The sequence below is a fragment of the Medicago sativa genome, chromosome 1 (genome assembly GCF_051527215.1).
Source record: "Medicago sativa cultivar Bolivia chromosome 1, Bolivia_mono, whole genome shotgun sequence".
In the NCBI taxonomy this organism is placed as follows: Eukaryota; Viridiplantae; Streptophyta; class Magnoliopsida; order Fabales; family Fabaceae; genus Medicago; species Medicago sativa.
This window is the reverse complement of record NC_140749.1, coordinates 84889603-84912308: the sequence shown is the minus strand read 5'-3', so window position 1 is coordinate 84912308 and position 22706 is coordinate 84889603. Positions and strand designations below refer to the sequence as shown.

Genomic DNA, 22706 nt, shown 5'->3' with positions numbered 1-22706 from the left:
GTGCTTATTAGTGATGGAGGATCACACTTTTGCAACGCACAACTTGCCAAGGCCCTAGATCATTATGGAGTCAAGCACAAAGTAGCATCACCGTATCATCCGCAAACGAATGGACAAGCCGAAGTTTCTAACCGGGAGGTCAAACGCATACTTGAGAAGACGGTCTCTACATCTCGGAAGGATTGGTCGGCTAAACTTGATGAAGCTTTGTGGGCATATAGGACTGCATACAAGTCTCCTATAGGCCTCACTCCTTTCCAAATGGTTTATGGCAAATCTTGTCATTTACCGGTCGAGCTCGAACATAAAGCCTTTTGGGCATTGAAGTTCCTAAACTTCGATCAAGAGAAAGCCGGTGAAAGAAGAAAAGTTCAAATGCATGAGCTTGAAGAATTGAGAAATCAAGCTTATGAATCGTCAAAGCTCTACAAAGAAAGGACCAAGAAGTATCATGACAAGAAGATCACTCTGAGACAATTCATGCCGGGACAAATGGTATTACTTTTCAATTCAAGACTGAGGTTGTTTCCGGGCAAATTGAAGTCTAAGTGGTCCGGACCTTTCATGGTTAAAGAGGTCAAACCGTACGGAGCTGTGGAACTTGAGGACCCAGTCACCAAAGCCAACTGGACTGTTAATGGGCAAAGGCTTAAGCCCTACTTCGGTGGTGAAATTGATCGGTGTTTGACGACGATTTCACTAATCGAGCCATGATTTCTTCAAAATGCGTCAAGCTAAGGACGTAAAACAAGCTCTTGCTGGGAGGCACACCCAGTTTTGTAAGTATTTTTATGGTTATTGCATATAGTAGTAGTACATATACATTTACAGCAGAAATGAAAGACTTTGAAAAACTGATCCTGAAGCCTCACGCCAATAGCGAAATTTGCGCTATTAGCGTGAGAGCTCCAGAGAGCCACGCTATTAGCGTGAGTTTGGCGTGGGAGAAAAATTTTTGTGGGCCTAGGGGATTAACTCCCCATAACTTCCCACAACCCACTCCTCTTATTCCTTTTACGGTTTCATTCTTCCCTTTCTCACTCTCACACACAAAAACTTCTCTCACTCACACACTAACCCTAAAAATCAAAACCCTTTTCTTTTGGGTCAATTGGTTCCAAGCATTCATCTTTGCATCATTTATTCTATTGCTTGCATCCAATCACTGCACTAACAGGTTTGATTCTCTTCTTATCTTTGTTCATAAATTTGAAAAAAAAACCCATGTTTTTGACATGATTAGAGATGGTTAGGTTAGGGTTAGAGTTTTGATTTGTGAATAGAGATTGTTCTTTAATGATAATAGTTGGAAAAGGAACAATAATCATAACCCACATGCAACAAACATTCATCTTTTGATTTTGACCCATTTTGTAAATTTGAAAAACAAGGGTTTTGAATGATTTGGTGTCAATGTTGTGATTCTGATTCCTTTTCATGATTTTATTGTGTTTTAGAGACATAGGATGAAACCTAGGGTTGAAATATGCTGGGTTGTGCTGAGAAATTGCAGGAACAAAGATTTTGAAAATTTGAAAATTGCAGGAACGAAGAAGTACGCTATTAGCGAAATATACGCTAATAGCGCAACTTTTCCAGAAAAATTTCGCTAATAGCGTATCCTACGCTAATAGCGAAAGTTTCCCAGAAAAATTTCGCTATTAGCGTGACTGGCGCTATTAGCGTAGTTCTTCGTACTTGTCCAGATTTTCAAAATTTTTGATATTTTTAAATGACCAATTGTAGTTTGTGCTAATATTTTCTATGCAATATGTTGGTGTTTCCTGGTTTTGTTGCAGATGGCACCGAAAAATGTTGAAAAAACTACCGGGACTAAGCGTCCTAGAGGCAAAGGTGCCTCTTCCTCTGCTGCACCTGCAATCCCAAACCGTTTCCCCACCCCTGCCCACTCTGCCAGGTTTAAGAAGATGGCACAGTACAAAACCTGGCACGAGAAAACTTTTGACATTCATCCTAGTGGTGAGCATTCTGATATGCTCCACATTTTCACTGGTCGCAAATGGACCAAACTCCTCGTGCCCGCAACCGAGATTAACACCGACCTAATCAGGGAGTTTTATTGTAATGCTGTCCCTGATGCCTCACCCGCTACCTTTGCTGAGACTTTCTCTTGGACTTCTTACGTCCGAGGAAAGCAAATCCCTTTTGATAGGGATGCAATCAATGATTTCCTTGAAAATGCTTTAAACCTTGAGCCATCTGAGGACCCCACAATGCCCACCTTGTGTACCTATGCTAAGAGAAACGCTCAAGGAAATTGGAAATATCAGCAAATTGAGCGTGATATAATGAACAAGGGTAGGCTATTTGTCAAAAATGACAAGGGAGAGATTAGGCATGCACTTACCAAGGAGATGACAGCTACTGCCCGCTTAATTTTCCAATTCCTTGTCCACAATGCCCTTCCAAGAGCCCATACTTCCGATGCCCCAAAAGCCGTTCTACCACTCATCTGGTGCATTATGAAAGAAGTGCCTGTTGATATTGCTCGCATCATTGCTAATGAGATGAAGGTTGTGGCTTTGAAAGTAGCCACTGGTGCTAAGAAGGTGGCTTTGTTCTACCCGGGTTTGATTATGGGATTGCTGAAGGCTTATGGAGTGCCTATTTCTGGACCCTATGATGAAGATATTGAAGGGGTCATTACTGACACTCATATTCGCACCTGGGAGAAAACAGAGCAAAGGGCAGCCCAATACCATTTCTCTGATGATGAAGGTGGCCCATCTGAGGCTGCTGGTTCTTTTGACTTTTCAGGTTTGCAGACCTTTATGCTGGAGCAGCAGATGCATAACCAGTACGTGAGGGACCAGAACAGCTTCTTAATGGACCAGAATGAGGCAATTTGGAGGAGCAACATGGGCATACACCAGGACCTCTACAATGCTCACATGCATCCGGGAAATGCTGAGTACCCGGTTATGACTCCTGAGCAGTACCAGGCTTATGTTCATTGGCCTGAGGGCAGGCCAAATCCTTATGTGGGGGTGGCTGATGCTGTTGATGATGAGGCGACACCTGATGATGCTGGAGTCGTGGGTGATGATGATGATGTGTACCAGGATCTTGATATGGATGATGCTGGAGAGGATGATCAGTGAACTTGAGTTTTTAGTGATGTTTTTCTTTTTGCTTTTTAACTCTTCGTTTTTATTTCATGTTGGAACATCTGTTTATTTTGGTTGTATTTTGTACTCTTCAAGCACTGTGGTTTTTAGTGCTTGATTTGTTACTTTGTTACTTTGTTACTTTGTTGCTTTATATTTGGTTTAATAACTTAGCTTTTTAGTTTAATAACTTATGCTTTGGATGAAATTTTTGTTTACATCTTGCTTGTGTCTCTCAAAAGAAAATTGCTCATGAACAATAAATCTTAAAGTGCTCCATGGAGCCATGTTTGAGCAAAAGCAGGTGAGTGATAATGATATTACTTGTGATAAAGCGTAAGGCCAAGGTATTGGTTTTCTTTTATTCTAGGTTTTTAATAAGAATTTGAAACTTGTACTTTGTACAAAATATATATCATTTAATTCTTTTCATAGACATAAATATTTTTGAACCACTTAGTACTTAACATAAATGTGAGGTAGCTTTAATCTGTTGTATATATGTTGGAGACCAATAATCACCGTCTAACTTGTTTTAGTTATGTTAAATCTGATAATTATTTTGAATTGTTTGAAAGCATGGAAAGGATCAAGGCACTTTTTGAATTGAGAGTAACCTACTTGACCACATAAAGCCTACCTGTGAGAAGAGCGAGTATCTGATACCCCAATCCGAGCCTAATGAATCAAGTCCTCAAACATGAACTGTCAATATTCATAAGCACAATGCTTGTTGAATTTGCCTGAAATTTTTCAAAAATCCAGTTCATGGTTGAATCTTATAGGACTTTGATATTTTTACTTTGTTGAACCCTTAACCTTTTTGTACTTTGTCCCTTGCCTTAGGATAGGGGAACATTCAATTAGAGTTTTTGTTGTATTCAAGTTGGGGAGAAAAAGGAGGCATTATATGTTAAGTTCTGGTGAAGTTGTAAAATAACCTGACAACATTGAATCAAAGAAAAAAATTGTACATTTGAAAAAGAATAGAAAAGAAAAGAAAAAGAAAGAGAAAAATCAAAAATAGAATAAGTTGTCAAGGTTATAAGTTTGATTGTTAATCACCAAAGGTTTTAATTCTTGGTAGGGAAGTATATGGATTTCAAGTTGTGATACAAAAAAAAAATGTTCCTCTTTGATAGGCTTTCTGATCAATTGCCCCACATATGACATTTCTTTTGTAGCCCGGCCAAGTTATAACCCTTGCTAGACCTTTTGATCCATGCTTTTATGCTTTTTGAGACGATATTTGGATGGACACCTAACTTAAATAGGATGTTAGCATGATTGTTGGATGTGTGTTCATTACCTCATTCATTGTTAACATTATATTGCATTTACTTGCAAAGAAGTGTGTTAGGTGTGGTTCATAGATAGATATGTTTATGTCTTGAAGTTTATGATGTATAGTTTGTGCTTAGGACATTTGTCGCATTCTTAGTTTGAACCTAGAGTAGCGGAGGACTTCATGCTTGTCCACGCGATCATTTTTGAATCACCATTTGTTTATTTTTGTTTTGAATTGTTTGACACCATGTTGAAAACCTTGTCCAAAGCCTTGTTAGTTTCCTTTTCAATTGATTTGTTTGAGGACAAACAAAAAGCCAAGTTGGGGAGAGTTTGATAAGTGTTTAAAAGTGATATATTTCGCATAGGAGTTTAGGCGTTTTAGTGACTTGTTTTGCAAGATTCTCTATGGAAAACTCCAAATATTGTGTTAATATGTCATTTATGCTTTTGAGCCTTAGTCTACCCTTTTTGTGCAGGAAATTACAAGCAAGGAGCAAGAAATGTCAAAAGTTCAAAGAAGCTACGCCATTAGCGTGTCCTACGCTATTGGCGTGATGAAGAAATGCCAAAGGTCAGAAGGATACGCCATTAGCGCACCTGGGGCGTGGATCTGGAGCACTCTTGAAGAGTACGCTAATAGCGTATTCTGAGATATTAGCGTACAATGTCCAGAGAGCCACGCTATATGCGTACCTGGAGCGTGGAAGCAGAAGCTGGGTTTGAAGAGCTACGCTATTAGCGTATTTCACGCTATTAGCGTAAATGCTCCAGAGAGCCACGCTATTAGCGTGGCTGGAGCGTAGCAGCAGGGCAAGAACAACGTGGCAGGCTCCCATTGGCCAAATTATAGGCCGCCTTACCACGCTATTAGCGTGAGTTGCGCTATTAGCGCAGGTGCAAAAACACAGGCCTTTTAAATAGCATTTTTACCTCTCTTTTAGATATTCACTATTCCATTGAAACATTTTATACATTTCTAGAGAGAGGTTAGAGCTATTTCATAGAGAGAAACACAAAGCAAGTGATTAAAGAGTAGATTCAACCCTAGATTCATTGAGACATCAAGGATCTTGGCATGGAATCTTCATCTTTCCTTCATTCCTTGCATTAGTTTACATGTCTATATGTAACTAACCTTCTTTGTAGTATTGAGGTAACAATCAAGCTATTATGTAATCTTTTGATCTTTTAATATATAAGGTTCTAGCTTAATGATTCAATATTGTTGTTATTCTTGCTTTTAATGCTTTCAAAGAGATTCAAGATGATTTGGACACAAACCCTTGAATCTAGAACTAGAATAACAATCTATCTTATGTTATATCACTCTTGACAAGTTTGTAAACCTTTGATAATTACTTTTAATCAAGCTTTTAATGCTTTCGGATACTTAATCAGGCTGGACACGGTCGATTAAGTCATCCGATCGACTTTGTTATCGTTTAAGGAATTTGGACACGAATGTTTAAACGCTAACTTGGAAATAACGATGTCGCTTTGGACACGAAGGATATTGTAGAAATGATTGTAATAATATTGGTTATAAAGCTAGAGTCTGTTAATCGATCGAGAGATTGCTGCTGTTATGCTTGCTCGTTATCTTATACCGCAAGCGAAATAGTTCAATCCCCTCTCGTTTTTACTTAAATGTCAAATATGGATATAGTGTTACACACAAACAAATTATATCCAAACCCTTAATGTGAACGATTGTGTAAATGCTTATGATTAACGTAACTCCCTGTGGAAACGATCCTATATATACTCACGTGTACATAGTTATATGACGTGTAGGAAAAATCTTACATCAGTCGTTCATTTCACTTTTGTGCTATTGTTTTTCCTTTTTTGGCAGACAAATATTAGTTGTTAGTAAATTGCTAGAGCAAAGGGCAAAAGGATAATTCTCGGGGATCAAACATGAAACCTCTGACTTAAACCTCCTCCAACGTCCCTTAGCTCGCCTTAGTGTTGTTAATGGATTCTGCAACCAAACTTTGATCACTCACAATAATTAAAGATTCATTTATGTCTTGATAATAATAAAAAAATGTATAATTACTTCAATGAAAATAATAAGTAAAAAAGAGGACAATTATACCAAAATATGAAAAATCCGAAGACATGAGATAGAGACTAAATTTTCAAATTTTTTTTTTGAACTAAAAGATTCCTTTTTTTTCTTAGCAACTAATTGGGTCGCAGTTTTTATACGAAACTAAAATTTGTGCTGACTTAAAATTCAAATGTGCCCTCATTCACTACATTAACCCTAAATGCAAATTTTACAATATCATATTTCTAATCAATTATCATTATTAATTATTTAATATAAATGTATACTACCAATTAACCGTCCATCATTGTGTTCATAACAAAAACAATGACAATCAAATGATTTCAATACAAAGATATTCATCTGCCTTTCCAATTTGAAACCTTAACTATTGGTTCCTTTATTTGCATTCTCACATATCTCATCCATTGCAGACCAAAATTTGTGCCTTTTTTTTTAATACATATGTGACTCACGTATCAAATTATTCTCATGTTTTATCAATCATAAAAATGTTTAATAAACATGCATTTTGTCAACTGAGCATAACACTTTCATGTCTTTCAATAATTAGTTTCCACCAAAGACCAAAAAATTAAATTTAATATAAAAATTAAACATTTGACATCCTAAAACTAATGAAACAGATCATCATAATATTTAAAGTTATATATGAGTCTACAATGAGTTGGATAATGACATTAGGCTAAGAGCAACCACACAATTGTGATTGAAATCACATCATCATCCAAATCCTTAAGCCACTAGGTGTATTGGTCATCTTACTTATATGTGTCTAAACATCTACTTTGACATCCAATGTAGAACTTTAAGTCACAATCGACACATAAACATATATCCTTTAAGTGTGAGACTTTATACATATGTGATCTGTTGACATTCAAATAAGTTTAAAAGGAGACACAACATGGTTAAAAAGATGGATTGATGGTGTTTTCATAGAGGGAAGTTTATGTTCCTATCTTTCATGAAATGAGAAAAAAAAGAATATGAAAAAGAAATTTGAACATGAAAGAAATGATAGATGAAAAAAAAATAGTGTGTTTTGTCCATGGAAGTATTGGAAATAAAGTAAATTACTGATAATTTTATGGGTTAGTTAAAAGAGTTGGAGATTTAAGACTAAATAAACTCTGTTAAAAAAAAAACTCGGTTAAAAAAAAAAGGCACATCATTTTAAAATGTCTTATAATCACGTACTTTTTCTACTCATCATAACACATATGCATTCTTCCATTCGGTGATTCAACCAAAGATCAAAATGTGAAGGTAATTTATGATATTGGTTGGATAAAAAAAAAGCGTGAAAGCAAACGACATCCAAAAACTTATATTTGATATAAAAAATTAAGCAAATTAAAATTCAAAAACTAAAAAAACATTTCATCGTAATGTTCGGAGTTTTGAGGGAGCCTACAATGGGTTGGACCATCACATGGGACTAAGAGAAACCCTACAAGTGAGATTAAGATCACATTTTTGCCTAAAATCTTAAGACATTAGGTATATTTTTCGTCTCGCTTATATGTTACTCAATATGTACTATTGCAGCCAATGTAGAAGTTTAACTCACAAATGACACATAAACATCCCTCCCTTGAATGCGAGACTTCGTATGTTTGTGTTATAGTGAGATAGCCACATAAGTTCAGAGGCACATGGTAAAAAAATATCGGTTGGCAGCGATTTCAAAGAGGGTTGTTTGTTTCATTCTTTCACGATAAGAGATAAAGTAAATTAGAAAAGGAAAAAAGATGAAAAATGAATTTGAACATGAGAGAAATGATAAGAGAAAAAAAATAAGGAGTGTGTTTTATCCGTAAGAGTCATTAAAAAAGTGTCACTCGAAATATCTAATAAGCATGTATTTTGTCAATACGTCATAACACATCTACATTTTTTCATTGTAAGATCCCACGAAATACCAAAAGTGAAGGAATTTGAAATGATAGAGAGGTTGAATACATTTTTTTGCATGGAAACGAACAACATTCAAAACAAATTTTTTAGACAAAAAATCAAACAAATAAACCCAAAAACTAACAAAACAAATCATCATGTTGTTCAAACTTCCGTGGGAGCCTACATCAGTTTGTATTATCACATTAGACTAAGAGAAGTCACACAAGTGAGATTCACATCACATCTTCTTTCAAAGACTTAAGACATTATGTATATGAGTAATCTTACATATATGTTGCTCACATCTACTCTTGCTTACAATGTGGAATTTTAACTCACACTTGACACATTAACATGTCTCTATTAAGTGTCAGTAACTCCGTGTTTGTGATCCACTACCAAGAATCACTCTCGGTCCTCCACAATATTGAACCGGGATGTGATACCACCGTTGGAATTCTGGAAGAGCATACACTGGTGTAGATCGACAATTTGGAGAAAGAGCAACCACACAAGTGAAAATGATATCACCACATCTTTATCCAAAACTTTAAGACTTACATATAAGATTTTTGTTAACCGACACTTGATACATGACAACATTATCTCCCTCAAATATGATGAAATTTTAGCCCGTGCTTGGCACGGGTGTCCATACTAGTTTGGTTAAAAAATAAATAGAGGATTGAAACTAAAATTCGATAGTTTTATAAAGATAAAAACATAAATAACCGTGTTGATTAAAAAAACTCAAAGTAATCAATGAATTCCACCAAATAATCAATTGAGTAGTTTTCACCCCAAATTAGAAATTATCACAAACAAAGCAAAAAGACTAAAAATAGAGTATAAATAAATGCTCCAAAGACAGACTTGTAAAAAGCAGAAAAATGACAGGGTTTGAAGATTTAGCGGAAGGATGCATTGCCACCATACTGTCTCGTACGACTCCGGTTGACGCCGGTAGATTCTCTGTCGTTTCCAAGACTTTCCTTTCTGCCGCCGATTCCGACGTCGACTCTATCGTCTCACAGTCATCTTCAGTTGTAAATGCTCCTTCAAAAAAGGCCCTTTATCTTGCCCTATCTGATCAACCTATCATTATCGACAATGGCAAAAAGGTATCATCAGAATTCATTGTTTTCTCATGTTAGGTAAGGCTAAATCAGTGATTATTGATCATCATAATTCGCTGCTAATAATAAGCCCTTTGGGTATATTGAAAATGCAGAGCTTTCAATTGGACAGAAAGAGTGCAAAAAAGTGTTACATGCTTGCTGCTAGATCTCTTGCCATTACTTGGGGTGATGACAACCGCTACTGGAACTGGATTGCTATGCCTGATTCCAGGTTTGATCTTAACTTTTCTATTTGTTTTATTTTAATTGCGTTCATTAACTTAATTAACTCTTAATTGACATTTATCTGCACCTTTATGAATGCTAGATGTGTAAATTGACGGGTCACACTCAAACATTTTTAGGTGTGTTTGGATGGAGGGTTTAGGAGGGGGAAGGGAGGGGAGAATTTACTTTTCATTTTTAAATTACGCACACTATGAAATATTTTTTAAAAAGTTAACATATTGCCATGATAAACAATCATATAATACTTCAATCACACTTAATTTATTTTAAAATAACATCTTACATAATCTGTAATTTAAAAAAGAAAAGTAAACCCTCAATCCAAACACAAATGTCTGTTCTGTTTCTCTCTTACAATTCTCCTCATTTTCTGGTTCCTTTGATTTTTTTAAGCTCTAGGTTGGCCAATTTTTTTTCCCTTCATTTTCTCACTTTTATTGGTTTCTTTACCTTCTCTCTTGCATGTTTTAACATTGTTCTTTCTCCTTTCTTGGCGAATTGTTCATTCCATTTCATTGAATGTTTCATATCTGAGTTCACACTGTTGATGGATCCTATTCCCCTCATCAAGGAAACTTTCATCTATGCAAGATGAAAAACAATGGGAGATTGAATATGCCGTTAGCCCTTATCTCTTGTACCGGGAATCAACTGGCTTTTCTTCTATGAAAGATGAAAAAACATGAGAAGTTGAATATGCATAAAGAAGTTAAATGAAAATATTTTCCATTTCAGCCTCCCTCACTTTCTCCTCATTTTTTCTTCTGGATAGCACTTCCTTTTAGACTATTCAATCCCAAAGGAAACTATACACCCAAATCTGAACCTCTGTAACAGTGATGTGGTCCACTGTCAGATAACTCTTTTTATAGATAACAAACGATATAACTAACTTATTAAATGAGAAGTTTATCATAATCGATTTCACTTGGAAATAATTTAGCTATCATTGGTACTATATATGATAATTGATGTTTTTATTAGTTGAGTTGTTTCAAAGTTTTTTTGGTAAAAATATTTTGCTGTTAGTACTCTTTTGAAAGTTGGAAACTTCGATTCAACTTTGAAATTTTAGTTGATGAGCTTGCATTGTTAGTATATCTACATGTATAAATATTCCATTTTTGATGTTATGAATCCTTTTCAACTTTTTTTTCTTCTCAATTCTTGTATTCTTATCTCGGCAACTTTTGTGTTGGACAGGTTCCCCGAAGTTGCTAAACTTCGTCTTGTGTGGTGGCTCGAAATTCGTGGGATGATTAACAATCTTTCCTTGTCCCCAAATACTCAATATGCAGCTTATCTTGTGTTCAAAATGATTGATTCCTATGGGTTTGAGAACCTTCCTGTAGATTTATCTGTCGGTGTCGAAGGTGGCCATAGTAGCACTAAAATTGTTTGTTTGGATCCAAATGCGGAATTCGTATACATCAGAGACAGAGGATTTTGCAATCGTTTGATAAGGTCAGATAACAGAGTAGTAGGATTGCCGCGGCCTAGTTGGAGAAGTGGTAGGTGGTGGGAGATTGAGATGGGAGAGTTCTTCAATTCAGGCCTTGAAAATGAAGTCCATATGAGTGTTATCGAGATAAAGGCTGGCGAGACAAAGGGCAATTTCTTTCTCGAAGGAATAGAAGTTAGGCCTAAGGTAGACAAGTAAGCAACATTCGTTGAACTATACCATGGGTCTTGTCTCTTGGATGGTAAAATAGTGCTTGAATATTTGAAGTTTCAACTTTTCAGTATGTAACATACTCTTGTTTAAATTGTCTCTTCGTAAAGTTTCAGTATGTAACATACTCTTGTTTAAACTGTCTCTTCGTAAAGTATATGAATAACATAATGTTACATTGCTAATTATAATTAGAGAAATACTAAAGAATGCCTTAAGGATATTGTTTATGAATCATGATCCGGTAATATCATGCGTAAGTCATAAGACTAGCAACAAATCATAGTTGTGAAATCCACGGAATCAAGTGGCTCATAATTGCACACTTGTCCAATAAAATAAACCTCAAAGTGTGGCACGTGCAATATGTCTTCTCTCCCCTCTAGTTTTGACGTCAACAATACCTATTTTGCCAAAGTGTAGACCAAGTAAGGCTGATTTGAACCCAAGATCTCTGGTTAACTTGGAAAAGACCCCTTACCATCTCTACCCCTTACCATCTCTAGGGCTCTTTGGGTGTGTTTTAATACATTTGAATCAAAATAATGACTTTTTGATAAATAATTTATTTACTTATAATTCTTAACTGATACCTTTGACCTTGAAATATAAGGGGGTATCTATTCACCCCCTACCTCTAGATACAATCCATACTTTCCAACAAGTGACATAAGATCACCTGGTCTTTTGACCAAGAGCTTTAAACACCTCAAAAGCTAAAGTATGGTGAATTCGAATTCGAATGGGGGTTACAATAGAACTCTAGTTTTCGCTGGTGAGAATTATATGTATTGGAAAAATTATGAGAGTTCATATCGTATGGTTTATTATATGGAAGTTTGGCAATCCGTCAAAAATGGGTCTTTTATGCTGATTGTGGAAAATGAGAGGATTGACCTAGATAAATCAGAGGATAATAGACAGATGTTGAGGCTGAGACAGTATAGAATGACTGGAAGGCATGCTACATTCTCATCTCTGCTCTTGGATTCGATAAACATTGCCGTGTATCCCACTATAAATTTGCAAAGGCGGTGCGGGATACCTTGCAAGAGTATGTCAATCAATATCTTGACACAAGAGTACGAGCTTTTTCACATGAAGTAGTATATTATGACGAGTTAGTGGAGATACAATCGAAACACAAAAGTTACAAAGATGGAGTTGATGTAATCACTTCTGCAACAATAGCTGATAAAACTCTCCCTCTTGACAATTATGAAACTTCTAAGCTCAATAATAATGGAACTTCTAAGCTCAGTAATGAGCTAGCAATGAGGGAACTGAAACAAAAAATGGAGATAAAGGGGCTACTGTGAAAGACTATTTGGCTGAGAAGCTAAGGCCTAGTGAAGAAGATAAGGCACTTTCTTAGGTGATTTTAGAAGCTTTACATGAAGGGAAAGACGAGCCATTGACAAAAGAGGATGGAATATTGGCCAGTGAGGATGAGAAGTGAGAGAAAGTTTTTGAAGAGAGCAATGCGACTAGTCCAAGAAAAGGCATGGTTGACAGGGTTAAGAATTATTATGGATCTTGGTTTGCTAAACCTGAGGATAATCAATCACCACAAGGTAATTCTTTTTCTCTAGTACATTTTGCATAATGTTGTGTTATATAATATAATGTTGTGTTATATAATATATATGATATGATTCTGATTTTGATGTTGTTGTTATACTTATAGGTGTAGGAATTGGTGAAGACTTATCAAAGAATAAAGACTCTATTGCAGAAGTGGAACAAGCTGAAGCTAGCATGGGTGTGGATGAAGGAAGGATACATGAGTAATTCAATTGAAGATCAAGTTACCAGAATAAATTTCTGTATAAATAATAAATTTTTGAAGTTATTCTGTTACTTTTTGTAAAGTGATTCTGTTACTTGTAGTTAGATAGTTTGTTCATGATTATATGTAAAATGTATAAGCTGATATATATATATATATATATGGCATTTGCTAGAATACACCCACTTATTTTTTAGAAGGTGTGTTTTAGCAAGTTATAACTAAAAAGTAGTTAAATGCACCTTAAGGTGTAGCTTGCTAAAACACTCCCACATAAAAACTAGTGGGTGTGTTCTAGCAAATCCCTATATATATATATATATATATATATATATAAAATATGGTTGATAACCTACAAGTGTTAGCGCAATAAAAAGAGCGGAAAGACGGGCACGTGGGTGACTCTCTTTTTGCTAGTAAATATAAAGTTTTAACCGTCATTTAGGTGCAACTCATCTTCATCTTGGTACTTCTCTCAAAAAATGTTTTTCTTTACGCAAGAGTTAGATATCAAATCCTTGACCATTTGCTTAAAAGACTAGAGTCTCTTAACCATTTGGATCAGAGTTCAATCTTTGAGTTGTACATATACAAAAACATTTGTCGAGATATGTGAATCCCTTAAATTGATCTCAAATACTTTAAAGAGATGATTAATCTCGACAATTACACTTAGGCGATACATTTGATTAAAAAATAAATAAATAAATAAAGCGACAAAAAATATATGTGTGGATGCATATTTTTATAAAAAAAAGACATATTTAACCTTTGATTAAAAAATAAAAAAAATTATGAACGTAATTGGGCTCAAGTGTTAACGAGTTTCAAGTTCTTTGTCTAAAAAAAAAAAAACGAGTTCCAAGTTCAATGACTCAACTTTATTTATTTTTTCCATAAAACTTCAGATTATGTTCTTTTAGTGATTAAGAAAAACGTTCCAAGTTCAATGACTCAACTTTATTTATTTTTCGATAAAACTTCAGATTATGTTCTTTCTTAGTGATTAAGGAAAACAAATTAACACAACTTCCCATTATGTTCTTTCTTTGTGATTAAGAAAAACAAATCAACACTAAAAAGACGGCATGAGGATGGGAAGATTAAAAAAAAAAAAAAAATCAACACTAAGAATACTGTATATAAATACTGGAAAGACTAGGCAAGACCCATTTTCACCTTTTTGTTTTTCGTAAAAAGCAGAAGAATGACAGGGTTTGAAGATTTAGCAGAAGGATGCATTTCCTCCATACTGTCTCGTACGACTCCTGTTGACGCCGGCAGACTCTCCGTCGTTTCCAAGACTTTCCTTTCTGCCGCCGATTCCGATGCCGTCTGGAATCACTTTCTTCCTTCCGATATCAACTCTATCATCTCACAGTCACCTTCTCTAGCAAATGCTCCTTCCAAAAAGGCTCTCTATCTTGCCCTATCTGATCGACCTATCATCATCGACGATGCCAAAAAGGTATCATCACATATTTTATCATCTTCTGAAATATTAGGGTTTATTATCGTTGATCATACGTAAACTTAATTGATTGTTCTTTCATGTTAGGGCTTAAGATATTCACTGAACATTAATCATCAGAATTCACTTCTGCATGTATCAATAAATTACTTGATCGCTTTGCAAATAACTTGTTTTATAATAATCTTGTACATTTATTATTATTATTAGGGTAGTGCAGCTGAGCCGCTGTTCCGTTGAACCACCCACCATGTTGGTTTGGTTTGTAAAGATATTCGATAGATTAGATCTACCTAGCACTTACACTTATGAACAATTACCGAAAACGTGTCTGGTGTCCGACTGTTGTCACCGACACTCTTGGTTACATTCAATTATGCCATTTCTTTTTTAAATAATTACCGCTGTCAATGTGTAACTATCCATGTTTGTGTTTGTGTGTGTCTGTGTCGGTGATTCATAGCATTAGATATATTATTAAATAGGTACCCCTACAAATTAATCAAAATCAGTTTACGATTTTGTTTATTTGTTTGTGCTTTTAAATTGTGGCCTGTAAATGTATATTGGCTGAAGAAAGTCTGACACTATGCCTGTATTTTCTATATCTTCTCAATTGATTGCTGTAAAATATATGGTGATTTTTTAAATGCTTAGTTCGGAATGCTAATAATAAGCCTTTTGGATATATTGAAATGCAGAGCTTTCAATTGGATAGAAAAAGTGGAAACAAGTGTTACATGCTTGCTGCTAGATCTCTCGCTATTACTTGGGGTGATGATGACCGCTATTGGATCTGGACCACTATGCCTGATTCCAGGTTGGCCATTTTTCCTCCCCCAAATTTACTCATTTTTATTGGTTTCTCCACCTTCTACCTTGTTTGGTTTAACATTGTTCTTTCTCCTTTCTCGGTGAATTGTTCATTCCATTTCCTTGGATATTTCGTATCTGAGTTTATACTTTGATTGATCCTATTCCCCTCATTAAGGAAACTTTCATCTATGCAAGATGAACGACAATGAGAGGTTGAATATACCCATAGTCTTTGGCTTTTCTTCTATGAAAGATGAAAAACAATGAGAAGTTGAATATACATAAAGAAGTTAAATGAAAATATTTTTCATTTCAGCTTCTCTCACTGTCTCTTCATTTTTCCTTCTAAGTGAATACTTCTTGTTAGACTATTCAATCCCAAAGTTAACCATACACCTGAATCTGAACCTCAATAACAGTGATGTTGGTCCACTGTCTAATAACTTTTTTTATAGATAACAAACAATACAACTTAGTAACTGAGAATTTATCATAATTGATTACACTTGAAATAATTTAGTTATCATTGGTACAATATATGATAACTGATGTTTTTATTAGTTGAGCTGTTTCAAAGTTTTTTTGGTGAAAATATTTTGCTGTTATTACTCTTTTTGATGTTGGAAACTTTGATTCAACTCGCAAATTTTAGTTGATGAGCTTGCATTGTTTGTGTACGTACACATGTATAAATATTCCATTTATGATGTTATGAATCCTTTTCAACTTTTTCTCAATTCTTGTATTCTCATCTCTGCAACTTTTGTGTTGGACAGGTTCCTCGAAGTTGCTAATCTTCGTCTTGTGTGGTGGCTCGAAATTCGTGGGATGATTAACAATCTTGCCTTGTCTCCAAATACTCAGTATGCAGCTTATCTTGTATACAAATTGATTGATGGCTATGGGTTTGAGAACCTTCCTGTGGATTTATCTGTCGGTGTCGAAGGTGGCCATAGTAGCACTAAAATTGTCTGTTTGGATCCAAATGTAGAACGCAGGCAGAACCGCAGACATGGAAGACTTTACGGTCGTGCGAGGTTGCATGACAGAGTGGTAGGATTACCGCGTCCTTGTGTGAGAAGTGATGGGTGGTTGGAGATTGAGATGGGAGAGTTCTTCAATTCAGGCCTTGAAAATGAAGAAGTCCAGATGAGTGTTATCGAGATAAAGGCTGGTGAGACCAAGGGGAATTTCTTTCTTGAGGGAATAGAAGTGAGGCCTAAGGTAGACAATTAAGCAACTTTCAGTGAACTATACCATGGGTCTTGTGTCTTGGATGGTAGAATAGTGCTTGAATATTTGAAGTTCCAACTTTTCAGGATCTAACATACTCTTGTTTAAATTGTCTCTTTGTAAAGCATATAAATAACATAATAAATTACATTGTTAATTATAATTAGAGAAAAGAGAGTCTTAAGGACATTGTTTATGAGTCATGATCCGTTAATATCATGTGCAAGTCATAAGACTTGCAACAAATCTTAGTTGTGAAATCCATTGAATCAAGTGGTTCATAATTTCACACTTGTCCATTAAAATAAACCTAAAGTGAGACACGTGCAATGTCTTCTCTCCCCCTTTAGTTTTGACGTCAATAATACCTATTTCATCAAATTGTAGAACAAAAGTATGAATTTGAATTCAAGATCTTTGGTTAAGTTGGAAAAGACCCCTTACCATCTCAAGGGATCTTTGGGTGTGTTTTAATACATTTGAATCAAAATAATGAGTTTTTGATAAATATATTTACATATAATTCTTGACTAATATCTTTGACCTTGAAATATAAGGGGGTATCTATTCACCCCCTACCCCTAGATACAATCCATATTTTCCAACAATTGACACCAGATCACTTGGTCTTTTTGACTAAGCTTTAAACACCTCAAAAGCTAAAGTATGGTGAATTCGGATTCGAATGGGGGCTTTACAATAGAACTCTAGTTTTCGCTGGTTAGAATTATGTGTATTGGAATGATTATGAGAGTTCATATCATGGTTTATCATATCAAAGTTTGGAAATCCGTCAAAAACAGGTCTTTTACGCCAATTGTGGTAAACGACGGGATTGACCTAGAGTGACTGGAAGGCACGTTACATTCTCATCTATGCACTAGGATTCGATGAATATTACCGTGTCTCCCACTGTAAATTTGCAAAGGCAGTGTGGGATACCTTACAAGTCACCCATGAGAAGACCGAGGCGAAGCAATTGTGTGTCAATCAATATCTTGACATAAGAGTATGCGCTTTTTCGCATGAAGCAGTATATTATGACGAGTTAGTGGAGATACAATCGAAATGCGAAAGTTACACAGATGGAGTTGATGTAATCTCTTCTGCAACAATAGATAAAACTCTCCTCTCTTGAAAAATATGAAACTTCTTAGCTCAATAACGATGGAACTGGCACTGGTAGAGGTAGTAATGAGGGAACTGAAAAGTTAAGGCCTAGCGAAGAAGATAAAGCACTTTCTCAGGCGATTTCTGAAGCTCTACATAAAAGGAAAGAAGAGCCATTGAAATAAGAGGATGGAATATTGGCTAGTAAGGATGACAAGTCAGAGATTTTTTTTGAAGAGAATAATTAATGTGGCTAGTCCAGGAAAAGGTATGGTTGACAGGGTTAAGGATTATTATGGATCTTGGTTTGCTAAACCTGAGGAGAATCAATCACCACAGGGTATTTCTTTTTCTCTAGTACATTTTGCATAATGTTGTGCTATATTATATATGATATGATTCTGATTTTTATGTTGTTATTATACTTATAGGTGTAGGAATTGAAGACTTATCAAAGAATAAAGATCATGTTGCAGAAGTGGAACAAGTTGGCAAAGGTGTGGATGAAGGAAGGACACATGAGTAATCCAATTGAAGATCAAGTTACCAGAATAAATTTCTCTATAAATAATAAATTTTTGATGTGATTCTGTTACTTTTTATTTTATTTTTGAGCAAAGTGATTCTGTTACTTGTAATTAGATAGTTTGTTCATGATTATTATATAAAATGTATAAGTTTGTATTGGAATGGAATACTATATGCTAGTTTATTTTGTTTTGACAATACTATATGCTAGTGTTCTAAGGCTGTGGTTATGAGATTAAATTAAAAAAAATATATTGATATATATGACTGTACTATGCACTTCTATTTTAATCAATTGTGTGCAATTCAATCTTTGACATGGTATTATTTTCGTGTGTTTCAAATTTTTATTCTGGTTTGTTTAGGAAAAAAAAATCTTGTGTGCATATACATGCTAAAATGTGTTGGATATTCCTATAAAAAAAAGCATATATTATATCTTCATAGTAATTAGTCTCTGTTTTAGTTTAATCGAGGGGCACTAAAGTGATATATAATTTTAACTGTCATTCAATTAGGTCCACTATATAGTCATGTAAAGGGAGGTGGTATATGTTGTCTTTTCTCTTCTAGAGGGGTACCAAATTTATGTATTAGACATATGTAAGCAAGGCAGTGAGAAATGAAGTGGGTGCCTTGGCCTACATAGTAGCCAATATGGGTCCGACACTGCATGTAAATCAATATGATAATCACTTTTTTTTACATAAAAACTAGCAAATACTCAATTTTTTTTATCATGATGTATATATATATATATATATATATATATATATATATATATATATATATATATATAGAGCTTTAACAGTCATTTAGTTGCAACTCATCTTCATCTGATACTCTCTCAAAAAATGTTTTTCTTTACGCAAGAGTTAGAGATCAAATCTTTGACCATTTGTTTAGAAGACCATAGTCTCTTAACCATTTGGATTAGAGGTCAATCTTTAAGTTGTGCATATACAAAAACATTTGTTGGGATATGTGATTCCTTTAAATTGATCTCAAATACTTTAAAGGGATGATTAATCTCAACAATTACGTGTAGGTGATACATTTGGTTAAAATATAAATAAATTAAGCGACAGAAAATATATGTGAGTATTGTACATATTTTTATAGATTGATAATATTATTTGATAATTTTATAGAGAAAAAGTCATATTTAACCTTTGATTAAAAAATAAAAATATTTATAAACGTAATTGGGCTCGAGTGTTAACGAGTTCCAAGTTCAATAACTGAACTTTATTTACTTTCCATAAAACTACGGATTATGTTCTTTCTTTGTGATTAAGAAAAATTAACACTAAAAAGACGGCATAAGGATGGGAAGATTAAAAAAAAAAAAATAACACTAAAAGACGGTATATAAATACTCTAAAGACTAGACAAGACTCATTTTCACCTTTTGTTTTTCGTAAAAAGCAGAAAAATGACAGGGTTTGAAGATTTGGCAGAAGGATGCATTTCCGCCATACTGTCTCGTACAACTCCTGTTGACGCCGGCAGACTCTCCGTCGTTTCCAAGACTTTCCTTTCTGCCGCCGATTCCGATGCCGTCTGGAATCACTTTCTTCCTTTCGATATCAACTCTATCATCTCACAGTCACCTTCTCTAGCAAATGCTCCTTCCAAAAAGGCTCTCTATCTTGCCCTATCTGATCGACCTATCATCATCGACGATGCCAAAAAGGTATCATCACATATTTCATCATCGTCTGAAATATTAGGGTTTATTATCGTTGATCATACGTAAACTTAATTGATTGTTCTTTCATGTTAGGGCTTAAGATATTGACTGAACATTGATCATCAGAATTCACTTCTGCATGTATCTATAAATTACTTGATCGCTTTGCAAATAACTTGTTTTATAATAATCTTGTACATTTATTATTATTATTACGGTAGTGCAGTAGATCCGATGTTCCGTTGAACCACCATGTTGGTTTGGTTTGTAAAGATATTCGATAGATTAGATCTACCTAGCACCTACACTTATGAAAGATGATTGAAAACGTGTCTGGTGTCCGACTGTTGTCACCACACTTTTGATTACATTTAATTTTTTTTTTTTTTTAATTATGACCGCTGTCAATCTGTAACTATCCATGTTTGTGTGCGTCTGTGTCGGTGATTCATATTATTAGATATATTATTAAATGGGTACCCCTACAAATTAATCAAATAAATTAACCATTTTGTTTATTTGTTTGTGCTTTTAAACTGTGTCCTGCAAATGTATATATAAGTAAAATAAGTATAATTAAGATAAGACTCAATATTAGTTGAGCATTGTAAAAAAACAAAAGTCCTTAATTCATACTGGCATCTAATATCTTTGAGATCTAAAGATTCTCAACAGTTTATGCATTGTAAAATATATTGGCTGAAGAAAGTCTGCTACTATGCATGTATTTTCTACAGTTACATATGAATGCTCAATTGATTGTTGTAAAATATATGGTGATTTTTTAAACGCTTAGTTCAGAATGCTAATCATAAGCCTTTTGGGTATATTGAAATGCAGAGCTTTCAATTGGATAGAAAGAGTGGAAAAAAGTGTTACATGCTTGCTGCTAGATCTCTCCACATTTCTTGGGGTGATGATGACCGCTATTGGATCTGGACTGCTATGCCTGATTCCAGGTTGGCCATTTTTCCCCCTCATTTTTATTGGTTTTTCCAACTTCTCCCTTGTTTGTTTTAACATTGTTCTTTCTCCTTTCTCGGCGAATTGTTCATTCCATTTCCTTATATTTCATATCTGAGTTTATACCGTTGATTGATCCTATTCCCCTCATCAAGGAAACTTTCATCTATGCAAGATGAACGACAATGAGAGGTTGAATATACCCTTAGTATTTATCTGTTGTAACGGTAATCAACTGGCTTTTCTTCTATGAAAGATGAAAAACAATGAGAAGTAGGAATGTACCTAAAGTTAAATGAAAATATTTTTCATTTCAGCTTCTCTCACTGTCTCTTCATTTTTCCTTCTAAGTGAATACTTCTTGTTAGACTATTCAATCCCAAAGTTAACCATACACCTGAATCTGAACCTCAATAACAGTGATGTTGGTCCACTGTCTAATAACTTTTTTTATAGATAACAAACAATACAACTTAGTAACTGAGAAGTTTATCATAATCGATTACACTTGAAATAATTTAGTTATCATTGGTACAATATATGATAACTGATGTTTTTATTAGTTGAGCTGTTTCAAAGTTTTTTTGGTGAAAATATTTTGCTGTTATTACTCTTTTTGATGTTGGAAACTTTTGATTCAACTAGCAAATTTTAGTTGATGAGCTTGCAGTGTACGTACACATGTATAAATGTTCCATTTGTGATGTTATGCCTTTTCAACTTTTTCTCAATTCTTGTATTCTCATCTCTGCAACTTTTGTGTTGGACAGGTTCCCTGAAGTTGCTAATCTTCGTCTTGTGTGGTGGCTCGAAATTCGTGGGATGATTAACAATCTTGCCTTGTCTCCAAATACTCAGTATGCAGCTTATCTCGTGTTCAAATTGATTGATGGCTATGGGTTTGAGACCCTTCCTGTGGATTTATCTGTCGGTGTCGAAGGTGGCCATAGTAGCACTAAAATTGTCTGTTTGGATCCAAATGTAGAACATGCAAGATTTTACGGTCGTGCTGACAGAGTAGTAGGATTGCCGCGTCCTAGTGTGAGAAGTGATGGGTGGATGGAGATTGAGATGGGAGAGTTCTTCAACTCAAGCCTTGAAAATGAAGAAGTTCAGATGAGTGTTATGGAGATAAAGGCTGGTGAGACCAAGGGGAATTTCTTTCTTGAAGGAATAGAAGTTAGGCCTAAGGTAGACAATTAACCAACATTATTATACCATGGGTCTTGTGTCTTGGATGGTAGAATAGTGCTGGAAGATTTGAAGTTTCAACTTTTCATCATACTATGTAACATACTAAGTATATGAATAACATAATAAGTTACATCTCTAATTATAATTAGAGAAATACTAAAAAAGTATCTTAAGGATATTGTTTAAAGTCATGATTCGTAAACACTAAGCGTAAGTCATAAGACTTGCACCAAATCTTAGTTGTGAATTTCAAAGATTCAAGTGGCTCATAATTTCACACTTGTCCAATAAAATAAAGTCTTCTCTCTCCTCTAATTTTACGGTCAACAATATCTATTTTATTAAAGTGTAGATGAAATCAATCTCACTTCTACCCAAACTAGCAAACTTGAGTATTAATCACCTTTTGCACCATTGTTGATAATATTTTCCAGCTTTGAAGACAATGGAAGCATTTCAATTTGAAGTTATTT

The 22706-nt window shown here is 34.8% G+C and overlaps 3 protein-coding genes across 3 annotated transcripts; all 3 read left to right on the top strand.

Annotated features, from left to right (window-relative positions):
- Positions 1 to 9251: 9251 nt before the first annotated feature.
- Positions 9252 to 11621, top strand: LOC146958435 (F-box protein PP2-B10-like). The gene is made up of 3 exons (XM_085739929.1): positions 9252 to 9518; positions 9629 to 9747; positions 10968 to 11621. The coding sequence occupies exons 1-3, from the start codon at positions 9288 to 9290 to the stop codon at positions 11422 to 11424; spliced, it is 807 nt and encodes a 268-aa protein (XP_085596055.1). The 5' UTR covers positions 9252 to 9287; the 3' UTR covers positions 11425 to 11621.
- Positions 11622 to 14320: 2699 nt separating this feature from the next.
- LOC146958434 (F-box protein PP2-B10-like) lies at positions 14321 to 16908 on the top strand. The gene is made up of 3 exons (XM_085739928.1): positions 14321 to 14693; positions 15398 to 15516; positions 16289 to 16908. Exons 1-3 carry the CDS (start codon positions 14433 to 14435, stop codon positions 16746 to 16748), a joined length of 840 nt encoding a protein of 279 aa, XP_085596054.1. The 5' UTR covers positions 14321 to 14432; the 3' UTR covers positions 16749 to 16908.
- A 2674-nt stretch (positions 16909 to 19582) lies between these two features.
- On the top strand, positions 19583 to 22530 carry LOC146958433 (F-box protein PP2-B10-like). Its single transcript, XM_085730301.1, has 3 exons — positions 19583 to 20079; positions 20917 to 21035; positions 21810 to 22530. Exons 1-3 carry the CDS (start codon positions 19819 to 19821, stop codon positions 22240 to 22242), a joined length of 813 nt encoding a protein of 270 aa, XP_085586427.1. The 5' UTR covers positions 19583 to 19818; the 3' UTR covers positions 22243 to 22530.
- The last annotated feature ends 176 nt before the right edge of the window (positions 22531 to 22706 follow it).

Excerpts from the sequence above, each read along its gene's own strand:
- LOC146958435 (XM_085739929.1), top strand. The coding sequence starts at position 9,288 with ATGACAGGGTTTGAAGATTTAGCGGAAGGATGCATTGCCACCATACTG. Across the intron at positions 9,519-9,628 it reads TTATCGACAATGGCAAAAAG|AGCTTTCAATTGGACAGAAA; the intron begins GTATCATCAGAA and ends TTGAAAATGCAG. Across the intron at positions 9,748-10,967 it reads ATTGCTATGCCTGATTCCAG|GTTCCCCGAAGTTGCTAAAC; the intron begins GTTTGATCTTAA and ends TGTGTTGGACAG.
- LOC146958434 (XM_085739928.1), top strand. The coding sequence starts at position 14,433 with ATGACAGGGTTTGAAGATTTAGCAGAAGGATGCATTTCCTCCATACTG. Across the intron at positions 14,694-15,397 it reads TCATCGACGATGCCAAAAAG|AGCTTTCAATTGGATAGAAA; the intron begins GTATCATCACAT and ends ATTGAAATGCAG. Across the intron at positions 15,517-16,288 it reads ACCACTATGCCTGATTCCAG|GTTCCTCGAAGTTGCTAATC; the intron begins GTTGGCCATTTT and ends TGTGTTGGACAG.
- LOC146958433 (XM_085730301.1), top strand. The coding sequence starts at position 19,819 with ATGACAGGGTTTGAAGATTTGGCAGAAGGATGCATTTCCGCCATACTG. Across the intron at positions 20,080-20,916 it reads TCATCGACGATGCCAAAAAG|AGCTTTCAATTGGATAGAAA; the intron begins GTATCATCACAT and ends ATTGAAATGCAG. Across the intron at positions 21,036-21,809 it reads ACTGCTATGCCTGATTCCAG|GTTCCCTGAAGTTGCTAATC; the intron begins GTTGGCCATTTT and ends TGTGTTGGACAG.